At 39.4% G+C, this 18639-nt stretch overlaps 1 protein-coding gene across 2 annotated transcripts; it reads right to left on the reverse strand.

Moving 5' to 3' along the window:
• Positions 1–118: 118 nt before the first annotated feature.
• On the reverse strand, positions 119–14301 carry LOC115793810 (C-Jun-amino-terminal kinase-interacting protein 3). 2 transcript variants are annotated; one of them, XM_030748941.1, is made up of 28 exons: positions 14163–14301; positions 12750–13095; positions 12411–12605; positions 12206–12326; positions 10976–11046; positions 10822–10886; positions 10219–10291; positions 9940–10109; positions 9564–9823; positions 9050–9107; positions 8704–8856; positions 8509–8551; positions 8275–8402; positions 8011–8064; positions 7184–7324; positions 6495–6627; positions 6123–6209; positions 4628–4675; positions 4342–4483; positions 4130–4172; positions 3915–3995; positions 3735–3802; positions 3466–3614; positions 3197–3368; positions 1596–1709; positions 1401–1499; positions 1220–1309; positions 119–1109 (listed from the first exon to the last, which is right to left on the reverse strand). In XM_030748941.1, exons 2-28 carry the CDS (start codon positions 12846–12848, stop codon positions 994–996), a joined length of 2973 nt encoding a protein of 990 aa, XP_030604801.1. In that variant the 5' UTR covers positions 12849–13095; positions 14163–14301; the 3' UTR covers positions 119–993. The 2 variants fall into 2 exon arrangements, with proteins under 2 accessions (XP_030604801.1, XP_030604800.1); XM_030748940.1 differs by having other exon boundaries at positions 119–1112.
• Between the last annotated feature and the right edge of the window lie 4338 nt (positions 14302–18639).

The following is an 18639-nucleotide window of genomic DNA, read 5'->3' on the forward strand; positions in this document are numbered from 1 at the left end:
TTACAAAAGAAATAGAAATCCAAACTTAAATGAAATTAGGAACGTCGCACAACATCTGAAGGAAGACGTCAAGCAAATAACTGATTGAGAAAATAAATAATTTTTAACGACAGCTGAAGTTGTTCATTTAACAAAGGGGACATCAGACATATTTTCCATACAGACACATTTATAATGGGTTTGTAATAATGTCACATGCACTGTGGGAGGGCTAGAAACTGAGTTAATACTCATGGCAGAAATACCAAAAATATACAGATGCAGCATTACAAGACAGTAAAGTGTCTGTCTTTATGACGCAAGACCAAAAACCTGTCTGTAGTTTAATACTTAACAACGTATGTACACAGCAGCTACAAGAGAAGCCACATTACTGGCTTAAATGTTTTTGATCAAAAGATGCATGACGGTTCTCTACATTTTTTCCACCAAACAAACCCAATGCATTATCCAGCTGACAGCAATACTGCATAGATTTTTAGAGTAAAGGTAAAAATGATCCATTAACCACCAGGCAGCTGAATTACTGACCAGTTACACAGAGGTGACAAAAAATGAGACGAAGGCACACAGGAAGGTGTCACCATCAGGATAAGCCAGTCAAAAGATATGTACAAGATATGAGGTAAATAAGTATGAAATATTCATACTTGTATCTTTAAATAGTAGTTTACTGCTACCACACGAAGATGTTGGTTCATTCCGTTCCATGAAAGACCCGTTTCAATCCTTTCTTGCGTACTGCTTCTGTAAAGTATATCTCTGCCCCATCTTCATCGTATGTGAGATGATACTGAGGGAGCAGCAAGCAGCCAAAATTTTGACAGCTTACCACATGGTGTTGCTGGCAGAAGTTGGGATAAATTAGTCAGAAGAATTTCTTGCATTAGCCCCTCTCCCACATGTGCTGACATCAGTAGTTCAAACTTTGGGCACTGTTTCTAGATTGGGCACAAGCCCTGCGTTGAAGAAGGGTGTGTGATATGAAGAAGCTCAGAGTGCAGGGTTGGGCACAGGTGGTGTGGGAGTCTGCCAGATGAGCATGTGACTACGTTCAGATCGCTGTGGTGTGGCTTGGGACACCTCTTCTGAATCATCGCTTGCATCATCTCCTGGAAACAAAGATGACTTTGTTAGGCATTAAATAGACTAAGTAGTGCAGGAGATGATTCAATACATGAGACAGACTTAAATACGGTTTTATTTGTCTTCAGCTCACCAATTCGGAAGTTGATGTAGCCCTCTCCTCCACTGAGGATAATCTGAGCAGTAGTGACATGGCTGCTGCCAGGAGAGGTGATCAAACATCCTGTGAGGCAAAGACATTTTTTGTCAAACACAAAAATACCATCCAAGTGCAATCTGAAGGAAGTTAAGTGTAATGGCTATCTAAGTCTTACCAGGTGCAGCAATGATGAATCTGACAGTTTGCCTATGTCCATGGTAGCACAGCTGGGCTGATGCAGTGGAGCAATAAGGGATGGAAACATCCTCTGAAGCTGCGGAGAATTAATAATGTGGTTAATACTAGATGGAGCACATTTATGACAAAAGGAATTTCAGTTACAGGCATTAATAAACTAAATAAAACATACTTATGGACAAGGGGATGGAGAAAATGGCACCACCTCCTGTGCCTACCCACAAACGGCCACAGATAACAGTGAGAGAAGAGATCTGGAGAGGTGAGAGTGTCAGGTAGGGTTGGCCTGTGGAGAGAGAGAGAATGGGTTAGCAAAGCTGTGAGCTTGAAATTTAAGTGGCTGGTCACAAAACAAAATGTACAGTACCAGTCAAGTACTGCCCGAAAACTTGAATCACAAGTTTTGAGTAGCTTTGCATTATTCATGGTTAAAAACAAAATCTGTTCATCTTTTATGGTATGGTAGAGTAATGTGCAAAAGTCTAAAGCCATTTCTTTATATTTTGCTTGGAAAATGGAAATGGCTGCAGCAATTTTCTGAAAATGCAAACATACATGGAAATCCAGTGTGTAAGGCAGAAAACGAGTTTATGATTCTAAAAAGTCAATATTTTGGTGTGACCACCTTCATTCATCCACACAGCCTGAAGTTCTCCAGGCGTCTTGGCTTGAAGAAACCAGTCCATGACTAAAAGTGTTCCACTGTGTTTTTCTATCCAGGTGTGCTTTTACCGCATTGTCGGTGTGTTTGGGATCATTGTCATTTCTGAAAAATGAAGTTATCAGACACTTTTCCAGATGGTCTTGCATAGTGAACCACTCTGATGGTACCTTCAGGTGTTCATAATTTCATGAATTTTGACAAGATCTCACTGTTGTATTTCTCTCCTAACCACCTTCATACATAATGACAATAATCTGAACCAAAAATTTCAAATTTGGATTTACCACGCCATCAGACCTGTTGCCACTTATTTTCAGTCCAGTTCTTGTGTAATTTAGTATACTTCAGCCTTTTCTCCTTGTGTAATTTCCTCAAGAATTGTTCCTTGACAGCCACCCTTCCACTGAGACCATTTCTGATGAGGCTTCAGTGAACAGTACATGGATCAACTAAAGGTCAGGATGCATCTCTCAGGTCCCGTGTCAGGTCTTTGCTGGATTTTGTTCCTGTTGCTTGAAGTTCATCTGCTGTAGATAGTTTTCTTGGGCTGCTGCTTCTTTTGTCCTCCACTTGCCCGGTTTCCTCAAATTGTTTAAGGACACACCATGCAGAGAGATGTCGAGTTTCTGGCTAATATTTCTTGGAGAATCACTTTGTTGGTGCAACAATACAATTTTATTCCTGTCAAACTGTGTTATCTTTGGCATTTTTTGTAGATTCCGTGAAAGACATGGAAACAAATTGTGTTTATGCCACAGACTGCTGGAAACAAAATGCTTAAAGACACAATTTAAAATTGTTTTTTGCTAAGCTTTCTGTTATGGTTCCTCCCTTGAAAGAGGTGCCTTGTTTGTGCTTAGAAAACAGAGCGGCTGCTCAGTAACAGTAACCCACTGTGACACGGGTGTCACAGTTTCACATGTTCTGGAAATTTGCAATTCACCACGTTTTTAATTAAAAAGATTTTTTCAATTCTGAAAATTTCCTTCAAGGAGAAATGGGTGTGGGCTCTTGTGGATTAAATCATACATACAGGTAAATGTGCCGTTTACATATGAAACAGATTTGTAATAAAACAAACAAGCAAACAAAAAACACAGTCTGAGTACCTAATGTTTTAGTGACCAAAGCTGCAAAATCAACTTCCTGTAGTGGGCGTCCTGTGGACCAATCAAACAGCCTGAGAATTGGATCCAGTCGGCAGGATGTCCAAACACCACTTCCACCAGCACACAGGAAACGAACCTGCTGCTCACTGCGCTCAGAGACTGAGAATGTTTGCTGTAAAGTAGGATAAGGAATAATGAGTGTGAGCTAAAGACATAGGAATCATGAGATACAATAATCAATAGTAGTTAGTGTGTCCTCTGCTTCGTACCTCCACCTTCTTGCTTTCAATGTCTACCACATAGACTTTGTTCCAGTATCCCACCCACAAGCGGCCACCTTTTGCAAGGCAACAGCGAATGGGCTGCACGGGGTTTGATCCAAGAGGTATCAAAGAGTGTGACTGCAGATTCCAGCCATCTGTTGATCACGCCACTTATTACTTCTTTATTTATGTTACTCAGTTATGTGAATCAAGCAAAATGAAGAAATTAATTGGCCAAGATAGTTGGATGTAACAGTGAAACAGAAAACCATTACCTGTACTGTTTGAGAAAAATGCCAAAGTCCCATCAGCTAAACCAGCAATGACCCGACTCTGTGAATACCTGTGAGAGCGAGTCAACACAAAGTAGATCATTTTCATTTCTGCGTACAGATTTGAAGATAACTCAGTCTCATGTTACAACTAATATGCAAATGCAATCCAACAGCACTCACGTGAGTGAATGAACACTCTCTGAGAGGCATACAGACTGAAGACAGAGCCGTCTGCGAGCAAAGGCCGAGTGGACCAGTATACTGTGAGAGAAGGACAATGGGAGAAAGGAGACAGCAGAAGATGAGGGAGTCTGTAAGAGACTGACAGACAGAAAGCCTCTAAATTCCTTAGACGATATTTACTGAAACTAAGCTGCTTATTCAGCTGGCACTACCTTCCTTCCTGAGTTCCAATCCACACAGTTCCTGCGGTGTTACCTTAAATAAAAAGACAGAAAGGCTGTGTCACAGGAAAAGCTGAGTAAGCAGTGTTGATTTCCAAGAGTTTCCAGTAAAACAGCGCAGTATCAGGGGATAATACAAGCACAGAATACACTAGACAAGTTGTCTGTGGGCAGCTGCTGCAGGCCATTGTACCAGCACTGACCTATGGGAGGCACAGCACAGATGCAGAGGGCAGGAGCTGTGGGAGGGAGGCTGAACTGATCCAGTACTGTGTTGGAGCGTGCTGGATCAATCACTGTAATATCACTGCAGGAGGCAGGGCCAGAAACTACCCACACAGAACACTGGCAGAAGAAGGATGGATATGAAGTTTGGAAAGATGAATGGCATGAACCAACTTGTGCCACAACAAGTGTTATTGATGGTCGGGTGATCATAATTAGTGGACGACTGTAGCTGCTATTTAACTAGGATAATGACAAACTTACTGTGGCCTCGCCAGAGATCTCAGGTGGGACTGCAACTGCACACTTGAGCTGAAAAAAACAGAATAAGTGAGGAGCCACGTCAAACTATTACAGAGCTGATGTAATAAACTTAAAGTGAACCTATTAAGCTCCATATTTTTCCTTGGATTCTACTGGAGTAGCTTTGAATTACTTAAGGTTAAAAAAAAAAAAAATGTCAGTTATTTTTTACAATATACAGTGCTGTGCAAAAGTCTTGAGCTACCCTTAATCTATTTATATTTTGCTAAGCCATTTGCAGCCATTTATTGAAACATATATAGTACTACATTATCCATTCATTCTCTTCTGCTTATCTTGTTCAGGGTCGCAGGGGCCTGGAGCCTATCCCAGCTGTTATAGGGCAAGAGGCAGGGTACACCCTGTACAGGTCACCAGCCTGTCACAGGGCCAACACAGAGAGACAGACAACCATTCCCACTGACATTCACACCTATGGGCAATTTAGAATCATCAATTAACCTAACCCCACTAACTGCATGTCTTTGGACTGTGGGAGGAAACCAACGAAAACATGAGGGAGAACATGCAAACTCCACAGAGAAAGGCCTGGGCCAAGGTGGATTTGAACCCAGACCTGCTAGCTGTGAGACAACAGTCCTAACCACCACACCGCCATGTTGCCCAGTGCTACAGTATATAAGGCAAAAACAAAGTCTGTAATTCTCACAAGCTTGAAAGTCAAGATTTGTTATGACCACCTTTATTCTTCAACACAGCCTCTCAGACAGCTTTCTTGTCATTTCTTTCAGTAGTCTTCAGGAAGAGTTCCCCAGGCTTCTTGAAGGACATTCAAAGCTTTTCTTTGGATGCTGGCTGCCTTTTGTTCCAATCTGCATCACGATGATCTCACACTGCTTCAATAATGTTGAGGTTCAGGGCTCTGGGGAGGCCAATCCATAACTGACAACATGTGTTTGGGATCAGTCATTGCTGAAAAATTGTTGCCAATCAGACACTTTCCAGGTGGTACTGCATGGTGGATCAAAATCTGACAATACTTTCCTGTGTTCATAATTCCATCTACTCTGACAAGATCTCCAACAGCCCCAAACCATGACAGAGCATCCACCGTGTTTTACAGATGGCTGTATAAACTCACTGTTGTATCTCTCTCCTGACCTCCTCTGCACATATTGATGACAATTTGAACCAAAATTTTTTTGGGGTGAATAGTTCATCTAGGCTGGTGCAAAACTACTTGGTCAGGTACAAGGACTGGACTGAAAATGAGTGGAAAAGCAACCAATGCTCAAAGAAAAAAAAATTTGGAAGACCCCCAGTAAACCTGGAGAGCTACTGCTCAGGAGCACTTTAAAAAAATTACAAAAAAGTCTTGCTCCTTGGCAGCCAAATATAAGGAACTGATGGGTGGCTCAAGACTTTTACAGAGTACTGTAATATATATGACAGAAAATAAGGCAAAGCATAGTAGGCACCTTTGAGTGACATTTACCTTGGCAGTGGAGTCTTTGTGATCCAATAGTCTGAGCTGCACTAGAACGGGCACATCTTTAGGCTCTGGTACTGGCTCACTGGAGTCCTACAATAGTTACATTAAATTACCAGGATATTGTTTGTATATCAACCTGGACCATTATAAAATGCATATTGTGCAATATTAATTGTGGGATGATAGAGACTTTCTTTTATTGGTGTAGTCATTAAACTGTAATTAAAGTAATTAAATCGTGACTAACAAAAAAAGGGCATCAAAGACACAAATAACAGCAAGGTTTTGTTCCATTTTTTTTTTCTATTTCCACTTTCCTATTTATTCCCTATAAATTTCACTATTTATTTGTATATATAAATGCAGCACTGCTACCTGTGTGTTTGCTAGTGGCATGCTCCAGCCATGTATCTGCCGCTTTCCCAGAGTTCCCCAAATCTGGGATCGAATTTCTCTGTAGAGTTCCCTCTTCCTCGCACGTGGTGAAAGAGCAGCAGGAGAAGCAGCCCTAGAGAAAATGCTTCACACTGAATTATTTTTTTTATTTTTTTTAACAAATGAAATAAATACAGCCACTGTAGGAAACAGAGCCTTTACCATCACTGTTAGTACACTATTATCTATTATTAAATAGAAAACGTCTATTTGTGACTGTCATCCATAGTTTGTTGCTGATCACTTCAAGTTGTGGGATATTTTTAGGCTGTCTTGCACAGCTTTTTCATTTCTGATTGAGTTTTTCTTTTTAGTTATTTTTTACTTTCACTAGCAAGTACCTCAACCCCCAAATGTGAATGAAAAATGTTTATTAACAATGAGGCAATCAACTATGCCAAAGGCTGTAGTTTGGGGAAGACCTCATTGAGGATCACGGAGCCTGCAGAGCCCCCTGATACCCTTGACAGAGGGTGACAGAGAAGAAAGGAGAGGAAGGGTGGGGCATGGAAACAAGAACAAGTGTAGGGGAGCAAGCAGGCATTTATAGACTTAAGCCAAGAATGACAGTGAACTTCAGATACATCTCAATTTTTCTCACTTTAACATATTAAAAAACAGTTGCTTACTCAGCCTGAGTTCGAATGACAGCTGGTGGTTGTGGAGATCCCAGAGGAGAGTGAGTGAGCGATGGGGAAGATCGCAGAGCTAATATGGAAGCAGGAGGTGAAACTAATGGTTCCTTGGACCGGCCAAAGAAGCGGTTGAATCTTTAATTGAAGGGAAAAAAAAAAAAAAAAAAAAGAACAATTATGAGTATTTCAACCATTAACAAATTTCACATTTCTTCAGTCTTTCTATTTTGTCCATCTTGCCTTTAATAACTCCATGACTCCAAAACATTTTTCCTTCTCCTGCATTTTAACTGACACTGTTTACACTTATTGGGGAGGGGGGGGTTCCTCATTCTTAGCAGCTTTTTCACTTTCATGTAACTGTTCCCATCTCCTGTTTTTTGCTTTCTACACAAATGCACCCTGAAATGGTGACAGTTTTTAAACAGGTATTTTGAGCTGTAATGAAGACAATAACTTTTCCACTGTTTTTAATTCATATTTTAATCTGTCTACTGGCTGCAGGCTGCTCCATCAAAAGATGGTCAAGACACTTTAATCACACATCAATGCACAAAATAAAAATGTCAGTTTTTAAAAAAATGTTACGCATGATATTGTTTGAATAATTCATTCTTTCAATATGAGCTGGATTTGAAGTACTCTAGCTATAATTACAATGTTTTGCTGTTACAGGGAAGCTGTAAGCTCTGCATCATGGCTGCACCACCCACCTGTGTGTGTGTGTTATAGGAGGTTCATTGTCATCTTAAGTGTCAGGAGGATGGGTGTGTAATGTACCAAATATTCAGTTTTTAAATAAAGATTAGAAAAAGACTTACTTTTTCCAAACACTTGACCTTCTTTCCTCTGAAAACTTCTCCTCCTTTGTTGCTCTACAAAAATACAAAAAAGTATTGGATGAGGTTGAAAGCAGAAATTTGAACCACTGATGTTACACAAGTTGTTTCGATCACATTGCAGATTCTCTGTTGGAATGTACCAGTGAAAAGTTTGGACCCACTCTGAGTGTTTCCAAACTTTTGACTGGTACTGTACATCAAATATAAAATTCTTTAAATCTTCAAGAAAGGCACCAAAATTACTTGAGTGTCTGACTGTGTCTAATTGCCTCCTGCAGCTCAAACAGACGTTGCTTATAGTGATTCTTCTCCATGACGACGCGAGCCATTTCAGAACGAGAAAAGTGGCGTGTGGATGCCGGCTGAGACGTCTGAAAGGGAAAATTAATTAAATGTAGCGAGTTTCATCCATCAAAATTTACAACGAGCAGTTACTAAGGCAGTGAAGCTGTTGGACTACAGTAGATCACCGCTTACATCAGGATCCTCAGATTGGCAAGCTTCCAGTTCTTTCCGAAGTCTGCGAAAAATAATGGACATAGAGGACAAATGTCTTGTCACAGCTGTATATTATATATATATATATATATATATATATATATATATATATATATATATATATAAACAAAAATAAACAGATTATTTATTAAACAAGAGAATGATCCTCATCACCTCTTAGTTTCCTCCTCCTTCTCCTTCACCCGTCCCTCTAATCGGGATACTGTTTCCTGAAGAGTGTCCACCTCCAGTTTAAGAGCTGAACGTTCATCTGTCAGCTCCACTACCCGAGATATCAAAGCCTTACGAGCAGTTTCAACTAATTCACTGAGAAAAAGAAATACATATAAATAATTCAGAATTATGAACAAACAAAAAAAAAAAATCTATGGTTAATCACATTAGTTAATATAATTCTTTCTGCTGGTATTTAGGGAAGTGCTTGGAAACCCCCCATGTACTCAAGAAATCACAATGGACTAGTCAGAACAAGGTCAGCGAAAACAAATCGAGGACTCACTGGGTGATTTTCAGTTCCTCATACTGAGAAAGAATCTCCTCAGACTGGTCTACACTGCCTAAACACAAAAAAGAATTAAAATGCGTGAATGCACATACAAACAGAAAAATACAGAAAGGAATGCATTTCTAACCCCAAATGACAATTTCGCCTGCATTCATATCCACGAAGAAATTAAGACATGAGATGATGCAGAACAAGAAAAGGGGAAATAAAGCTTTATAAAACGTGTACTTGAAGCAGGGTATAAATAGTCTCCCACCAGTGTCTGATTATTTTTAGAAACTAACTTTCTGTCACTTCTTATAGTCTGTGATCACTTTGTGTTGCAAAGCAGCAGCAGCAGCAGCAGCAGCACAGGTTTTATGTTTGTGATATTTGTGTGTTCAAAATCCACAGGATGATAACTGGGCATTACTGAGCAACTTGGCTTTTGGAGCTTTTCATCAAACAGATTAAGATCATATTTGCAAAAAAAAAAAAAAGAAAAAAAAGTCAATAAGCTTGCATTTACCTCTGACGCTGGCCCCTCGGTCTACACTCTCCACATAATCCCGACTCAGCTCAGACAGTTCAGAGAATACAGAGTCAGTGTTGCGGAGCTCCCACTCTATACTATCCTCGTCCTCTACCTCCTCTTCCTCATCCTTTTTGTCCATCTCTCCTCTTTTCACTTCTTCTGTTTTGCTCGCCCCCACCTCATTCATCTCCTTTTCCAAGCTGGTCTCTGGCCCATTGTTTAAAGGCTCCTCGGTGTTAGGTTTAACTGGGGTGCTGAAAACATAGGGATGTTGATGCAACATGTGTGAGCAGATAAGTTCAAGTAAACATTGGCATTCGTTAATAAATATCACACTGAAACAAATGAGTTTATGGTTTCAGATTAGTACCTTGCATTTATGAAACCATTAAACTGTGCCAGCTCAGGAGTGGAGTTTATGATGTCAGTGACAAACTGATTTGTGGTTGGCTTTGCAGCATTGTTGACTTCTTTTTCTCTCTTGGCCACGAGATCTTCCAAACAGGGGGGGCCAGAGTTTGAATGTGGTCTTTTAATCATCTGTGGGGGGAAAAAAACAAACAAACAAAATAAAAAACAGGACACATAAACCAAATCTAGAACTGAAATTTTGGTACAGGTGGTTGTTTTTAGGTGCAAATCCATTTACCTTTTCATTAACACTGGATTCTGGCAAGACCTGATGTGATGGAAAGTCAGCATTCCTGGAACGCGCGTAATTCCTAAATGCAACAAATCAGTTTATGTTTACATTTTTCATCGTGTTTTTGCAACACTGTTTCTAAAATATAACCTGTAACTTGTTAACAATGCAAAAAAACCCCCAAATAACTAGTACATTCCAAAAAAGATTCAAAACATGAAATCATAGTTTTCTGGCTAATGAGCTAACCCCTTTTACAAAAATCATATTTAAATACAATAAAAGAGGAAAATTTTCTAGTATCTTGCCTAATGCACCTGAAAAGTTAAAGCTAAGTAGCAAAAAAGTTTGTTTTTTTTTCCCCAGCCACACGTGGTATACATTGTTCTCAGTATACCTTTCATAGCTAAACAGATACTGCTAAACTGCTGTCAGAAATGCTCGGAGCATTTATGATTGGGTTTAATATTACAGCAGGGTTAGAGTGGTACATTTTGTGCATGGCAACAACATACAGGTGATTCAACACAAAGCTGCTGCTACTTAAAGCCTTCTTGTGTGATATTTTATGCAGAATAGGAAATGTGTTTTAGCAGTGTTGAGAAGAACCTTAAAGGAGAATCTCTTTCAGACTCCTTCCTCTTTTCCAAAAGTTCCCGATATGTAAGGGCCAACTGAAAAAAAGAACATTAGCTTGATGACTATTGTATAAGAAAGTGGTAATTTAGTGATTAGGTAGCATATGTAAACAAAAATATCTGACCTTGTTGTGAGTATTTCTCAGTGTGCTCAGTTCTCTACTGACATTTGCCTTCTGTTCCTCCAAGGCCACCACTACAAGAAAGCAGAATGCATGTAGCTTTTACTACTTTTGGGGGAAAAAAAACAGAATACAGTCTAGACATCTAATTTAGTATCACCTAAAACTTCAAAGACTGAAGCCGTTCTTCAGCATCTATTCCCGATACACACCAGGAAGCCACAACTTTAAAACCACTGACATTTGAGGTGCGAATTGTGTTCTGCTGGGGAAACTTGACTCCTTCACATTCATGTTCCTTGACAGCCACAGCCGCCCTTAGCATAATGTTGTCTCTTCCAGGACAAAGTCCTCTGCCACTCCATAAAATAATTGCCCAGAAATGGCTTGAGAAACACAAAAAAGTCTCAGGGACATGGCCTTTAAACTTCCCAGAGCCTAAATACTTGTGAGATGTGGAACAAGCCTGTTCTATTGTGAAACCCAAACATCCATCCATCCATTTTCCTCTGCCTATCCAATTTAGGGTCATGTTGGGCTTAAGCCTATTCCAGCTGTCATGGTGTGAGTCCTGCAACAGACTGGACAGGTCACCAGTCTGTTGCAGGGCAAACACATAGAGACAGACAGCCATTCACACAGCTATGGGTAATTTAGAATCACAAGTTAACCTAACATGCATGTCTTTGGACTGTAGAAGGAAGCCAGAGTACCCGGAGAGAATCCACACAGGCACAGGAAGAACATCTAAACTATATACCCCCCCCCTCCCCCCAATGAGTGACCCAAACAATGTGGTGCTAATCTCCTAGTGCACGATTGGTCAGAACTTTTTTAGCGGTATGAGGAGAAGTTATACAATATTAGTCAGGTAATTTTAGCATTTCAGTGTACACAAGAAAGACAGAATAAACGCAAAAGAAAATACAGAAATGAAACCAAAAAAAACCCCCAAAAACTACCTGGAGAAAATCGTGCACGAGGATCACATTGACCCTGATAACATGTTGCGTCAATGTTAACATTATGCATCATGAGTAGTCATTACTATATTATCATTGCATGAGAATAAGACAATCTCTCCACAGACAAAAATATAAACACCAGGTAAAATACTTTCCTTAGGTACCTTCTACTACAGTAGGTGTTTCCAGAAACATATTTTACCAACAGAGACAGACTTACAGGGTCAAAACCATAACAGCTACACTACTGTTGCTGGTAAATACTCACACTGATCAGCTTGTTGTCTTGCTTTCTTCTCTAGATCTCTCTCTCGCCGTTCACGCTCCTTCTCCCTGCCCCTCATAGCTCTCCTCTCCTGCTCAGTTTGGTCATCCAGCTCTAGATACCTCTTAAGAATAGAAGAAGAATTTAACAGTGAAAACCTGGTTAACAAGCTCACAGCACAACACACTGATGCTGTAGCATTTCTCACCTCTTGAGTTTCTTTCCTCAGTGCTTTCTCTGCATGATATCTCTCGAGCAGCTCCTCTCTTTCAGCTTTCTCCCTCTCAGCCTCTTCCTCCCTGTCTCTCAACTGTGCTTTGCAGGTGGCCAGCCCCTCCAGTACCCACACAAATATGGGGACCAGAGACTCCACCACACTTTCTCCATGGGTCTCAATAACAGTCTGTGACAGGGTAAAGCAGAAGAGTGAGAAAACAGGTACATGTGAACACATGTGAATAATATTTTCATCCAGCTCAACATGGCGTATTGCTCTCCTGGTAACAATAATGCTACTGAAATGGGATTAAAAGTGGATCATCCTTACCTGCAGTTCTGAATACAGCTTTCCCGCCTCTTCACTCACAATGTTGGGATCCGGCTCCATCTCCCCAGCCCCACACAGCACTCTTTCACTGTACTCCATGAGCCAAATATTTTTATTCAGTAACTCTGCTGACACACCTTTGCCAAAACTCAACACCAAAAGTAAACCAATCTGTGAGTCAACTGTGTGATTATGCTTTCTCACTAATAACTCGTTTGACTAGGTTTTTAACCTTTCTGCCAACACCAGCACCACCCATTCTCCACATATTTATTCGTACAGCAGCATCCTCTTAGATTGCACTATATATGTTTATCTGATGTCTGGAGGTGTTTCAGAGTCCATCCTGGGGGAAAAAAAGAGAGAAAATGGTATGTCACATAACGATAATCACTCTCTTCTAAGATAATTTTACTGAAAATGCATAGTCAGCTGCTTTGTGTATTTTCCTTTCTCAGTTTTTTTTTTTTTTACTATAACCTCAGAATAGACAAAACAAGATCATGTGTGTTTTCTGTTATAAATATCTGTGATTAAAATAGTTTGAGAGCAGGATCTGCTCAGCTCAGGCAAATAGAGAAAAGGTTTGTCAGACATAACAACACCTGGATGGATTTACATGTAAAGCCAACAATCTTTCAAATCAGATAAACGGTTGTCCATATCAGGTGTGCAGAGGGGAAAACTTTACCACATGTAAACATGCTATTGTGTTTGGATGATCAATTTACCATTAAAGCCAAATAAGAACAAAAAAAAGGGAAGTGATTCCCAGGTTTTAGTTTGATTTCTACTTTTCTTTAGCCATCTGTATGAAACTTTTACAGATAAAACTATTATTTTCACACTACTGAAAAGAATCTTATTCTAAAATAGTTTCCCCAGTTGACTAACTTTGGCTTCTATAATTAAAAAAAAAACAAAAAACAAAAAAACTACAGATGCCTAATCTGATAGTCTGTTTCTTTTTTTTCTGGACTACAGTACAAGACACAAAGAAGAATAACATATTTCATATTTGGCCTTAAGGTCGAGCCAGTGGGCTGACCTTTCACCTGAGAACGGTGAGGCTCTCTGTTAATTATTTATGTGTGGCTCTAATAAGGATAATGCTGTTGCATGCAGAGACAAACCAAATAACCGCCTGTATGTTTTGAACAGCTCCACAAATAACACAAAACAAGCAAACATGACAGACTGTCTGCGACAGGTTTTATTCGTCGACCATTAGTCTAATTAGCCCTCTTGGTAAGCATTATCAGGCATAACACACTTGAACTAGCGTACTGTATAAATAATCAACTGACAGTGGACACCTTGAGAGACCGTTGGCAGTAAGTTTACAAAGTTGAACCCTAGCCAAAAAGCAAGCCGTGTCACCTCAGTTGTTCGGCTAAGGTTTTACAAACTTACCTTAGCGGCTGACTTCCTCACAACTTTCATTTTACGGCCCCAAAATAATGAAACTCCAGCCGTCTTTTTCTTAGCGGCGATATCAATTACACATAAACGACTTCACAGAAAGGGGTGTTACTCGCTGTTGACGTGCGCAGACATGTCTTTAGTTTGACCAATCAGAGCGCTGAAACTTTCGGCTGCAACCAATCGGCACGAAGAAGGGGGCGGGACATGGTTAGTTTTGTTTTCAGGAGGAGGAAAAAAAAAAAAAAAAAAAGGTTTCCTGAAACTTGCACGACGACATGTGACCAAGGAGTTTGCAGCGGACTGTCAGGTGATCTGAATAAAGCACGGCCGAATCCGATACCTGTCGGAATACCTTACGTGCCTGAGAACTAGTTAAACTCTTTTCCCCTGTCGCCACAAGTGGTTGCAGAAGTTTACCGCGATGTTTGCTAGAAACTCAGGTAGATAATTATATAGATGTGGATTCAAATTGAAAGAGATGACCGTGTCGCGTGCTTTTTAGAGACATCTGTGCAGGGATCTTTTTCTTGATGGCATGAAAATAATAATTACGCAGACATCTTAAATATTACAGTGAGGAAACAGGTAAAACTACTGCAAATTAAGGTTAGAATTTATTCATAGATAAAGTAAAGTTCAGTTTTCTTCCAGCAGATGGAGATATCAGACTCTCACACCTTCCTTCTGTCCTTGGTTCCTCAGTGCCTTTCATGTTTGTGGTATTTGGTTAGTTTCTGATGTTTTTCCTTAAGTCTCGCCTGGTTCTCTCGCCTTATTCATAGTCTTTTCACTTACGTGCTTATACACAGCATAAAAACACCCGTTACACTGCCACACTGTCAATGAAACATATACAAAGTTTTTCTAATGCCTTTTGTTTGCAGAATAATATAACAGTGTACCTGATTTCAGTTTTCTACAAAGGGGGCAGTTTGTGTGTAGCACAAAGATGGTTAACTTTTGACCATCATAAATCGTAGCTGAACAAATTAATCATGCAGCTCACTTCACTTCAAAATAGCCTCCTTCCTGAACCTCAACAGGTGAACGGATATTTTACAAGGTAAATTCAGCAGAATTCAACACATTTTGACAGTCATGTTAGGCAGTCTCAAATGCAGGCAGTCTTCATGTAGCTTAATTAGGTGTCTGATGCTAGTAGTTAAATTCATTATTGTCCAGCAAAGACATTTATTTGGACATGTCACTTTAGAAGCACAGAGGCAAATAATTATATTTATTGTGACTTGACATAAGATATACTTCAATTATACTTGTTTTACAGAAGCCAAAACATTAAACACAACCTGTAACAAAATAGCTTAAATCAAGTAGAAAAGCTCAATGAAATCAAATATGATGTGGTAACAAAACAAAATAACTCAATAAAAATTACAGAAAAGAAGGAACATATAAAAAAAAATAGAAGGGGGACGGGAGCCTAGTGAATAATAGTGAATCTAAGTAAAATATTATGACATACATTATATTTAGTACTTCTTTGTCACAATGTGATTCAAGCACCACGTCTATTGTACGTTATAAGTAGCTGCTGTGCTTTTTATGAATCATGCTTTCTTACTCTACTGTAATTTGTGAATTTGTCTGGTTTTGTAGTAACTTAAGCTAAAACCTCAAATGGAATTTGTGGTGCTTAAAGTTAAGAGAAAAAAAAATCATAAACCAAGCAAAAATACTCAGGATAATGTAGCTCAGGATAATCCCTATATCTGATCCTAAAAGAAACACAGACAGAGAGGTCTCAGCTATCCCAGACACATTGCAGGAGGCTTTGGGTTATCTTCATTAACCAGACATTGTTTCTGTAAAGACAGGGGTCCTGCTGAGTTCTTAATGCCATTTTTGGGTGCAAATGCAAACCCTGCATGGACGGGCACCACTCTGTATTCTGTTCTTATACTCTACCTTCCCTTTTTGAATCTCTTTCACATTTTACATGGTACAATTATTGCAGAATCTGAAAAAATACTTAATATCATAAAATGACTTGAGAAATCACCCTGAGAAAGTGAAGTTGCATTTATATATCATTTAGATTGAAAGATACACGAGAAGCAGGAGGTATAGTTGGGCTCACATGGAATGAATGTCTTTAGAAAAGGGAATGAGATTTCCTGCCTGTATATAACTTTCTGTTATTTCTGAATAAGTCCAGACTTCTGTGGAGATTTTTTTAATCACTTTATATTAATTTTTTGCCATTAAAGCTGTTTATACTGTGACTTTTTTAATTACCCTCCCACTCTCTACAAGAACCTCTTTCCCATCCTCTCTCATTTCTTGTGTCATCTGTCTTTTTCGCTTTGTTAGGAGGTGAAATGCCCCCACACCTGCCACCACCCCAAGACTGAGGGCTAGAATCACGAGCCCCAGTCCCAGCAAATGCGAGGTTCGCTCTTTAAAGAAGTTCAGCTGGTCCCACAGCCCCACAGCTACGCAGCTGAAGCCGATGAGCGTTCCCCAAAATCCAAAAGCCAGCATGCAGGATCCGCAAGACAGTTCAACGCCTCCAGTCACCACAGTGATGCCTGCCACTGACACAACTCCTCCCGGTAAGGTCACAGTCTCTGAATTAGACCCGTACCTTACAGTCGAGGTGACATCCGTTAAAGTTGAAGGATCAAGGGTTTCCATCCTGGATGCCATGGTCTCTTTTAATTCCTTGGCCAAGAGGGCTTTTATATACAGCTACGTGTCTCTTCCTTCTACAACATCACACACAGTCCTGATTAACACTGTCAGATTAACACTTTGCATTCATGTTTACATCTGTTAGTGGCTATGCAGTTTCAAATTTAAAATAAATAATTCCACAATGTCTGTTACTTATGTATAAAACCTCATGTAATTATATACTGTGTAAAATTCCCATTAGCGTGTTCCAGCTTTCCTTGAAATTCTGAAATTCTGACCAGAGAAAACATCCAAAGCTCAGACTGTATTTTTTTAAATTATAAATATGAATATACACTTTTTCCCAAAAAAACCTCATATATTTTGCATTTTTCTTTCAGATCCCCACTAGAATTTATAATGAAGGTCTGTGGGTAATAACAGGCTGGGATGGTTTCAATTGAAAATAAAAAAGATTCTCTTCCCATATTTGTAGCTGCATATCCTTACGTTTTAATCAGTTGAATGAACCTGAATATTAAGGAGTATAACACTTTATTATTCTAGAAATTCAAATTAATTATTAATATTTTTATTTTCAGGCAGCCAAAAAGTTCTGTTCTGCATTTAAAGTATAACGTTGCTTACCTTAGTCTTGATCCAGGAGCTTAGATGTCAGAGGGAATTAAAAATAAAGGTCTTAAAGTAAAATTTTCAGTGCCACTCTTTTAAACATGAAACTTTCTATGCTTGGACACTAAAGGTGCTGCTGACCTCTCACTGGACAGTGGGTGTATGAATGGGAGCTGGCGTCAAAGTGCTTTTCTGAAATACATCACCTACTTGAGGCCTCACAAACTTCTGGACGCTATCATCACTGCTGCTGCCACAGCTTGTTTGTTCCTCTCTTTCCTTGTGTTCAGTAGGAAGTTGTCGTCTGTCATTACGCGTCATTATGACCCATTACCAGATATTTATCTGGAAACTACTCCCTTCCTCCTTTCCTCTTGCTTTCAGTCTTAAGATTTGAGTTGTGTCCCACCAAGGCATTGTTTGGATTGAGAATGGATTTTTTTTTTTTTTTATTTAAACGTTTTCCTGTTCTGCATTCCTTTTTCTCAAATTATTTCCTCGGTGTTCTTAAATTTCAAACTTTTGACTTGTACTCAACTTTGAAATATCATTGGGGAATTTTAAACATAGGCCTGTCTATATTAAAATGGATTTATAGGTAATCACAAATTCAAATTATGCAAGTTTAATTTGCAAACAGCTTTGTTTCAGAGCTATGTTACCAAATGCAGATAGTAATAAATAAAGCTGGTCCCTCATTGACACATTAAGTGTTACAGATTTATAGAGTACGTCAATGCTGACGTTTCACAGGTTAATGCTGTAACACAGGTGAAGCTTGATACAGTCCATTAATACCATATAATGCTGCCAACTAGGAGGTTGTGACTGACCTAATTGGGGATATTTATAGCTGTGTTGTTTTCTACTACTGATAAAACTTTCACCTTTCATTATTTACTTTACTGTTTAACACATTTTCCTGCCTTCAAAAGAAATACATATATAATATTGCACAGCAGTGTTAGAAATTCTGTCATAAATTTCCCACACTGTCAGACCTATCATTATGCTAACTAGCCAAACACCCATGATACAGGTATCTTTACACACTCTCTCCACAAGTGGAAAACATCTCAAGAGTAGCCACAAATCCTCGCTTGAGCAATTAGCAATTAGAGATCACATGTCAGGGATTGTTCTGTAGAGAAGCCGTAAGTCAGTTGACCGCCACCCTTATAGGATGAAGACGAGGGTA

The sequence above is a fragment of the Archocentrus centrarchus genome, chromosome 16 (genome assembly GCF_007364275.1).
Source record: "Archocentrus centrarchus isolate MPI-CPG fArcCen1 chromosome 16, fArcCen1, whole genome shotgun sequence".
NCBI lineage: Eukaryota > Metazoa > Chordata > Actinopteri > Cichliformes > Cichlidae > Archocentrus > Archocentrus centrarchus.

What these genes read in the sequence shown, in the direction of transcription:
- LOC115793810 (XM_030748940.1), bottom strand. Translation starts at nt 12,848, where the DNA reads ATGGAGTACAGTGAAAGAGTGCTGTGTGGGGCTGGGGAGATGGAGCCG. An exon ending in AATCCAGTGTTAATGAAAAG is followed by an intron (nt 10,110 to 10,218) that starts GTAAATGGATTT and finishes TTCCCCCCACAG; the next exon opens with ATGATTAAAAGACCACATTC. An exon ending in CCGAGGGGCCAGCGTCAGAG is followed by an intron (nt 9,108 to 9,563) that starts GTAAATGCAAGC and finishes TTTTGTGTTTAG; the next exon opens with GCAGTGTAGACCAGTCTGAG.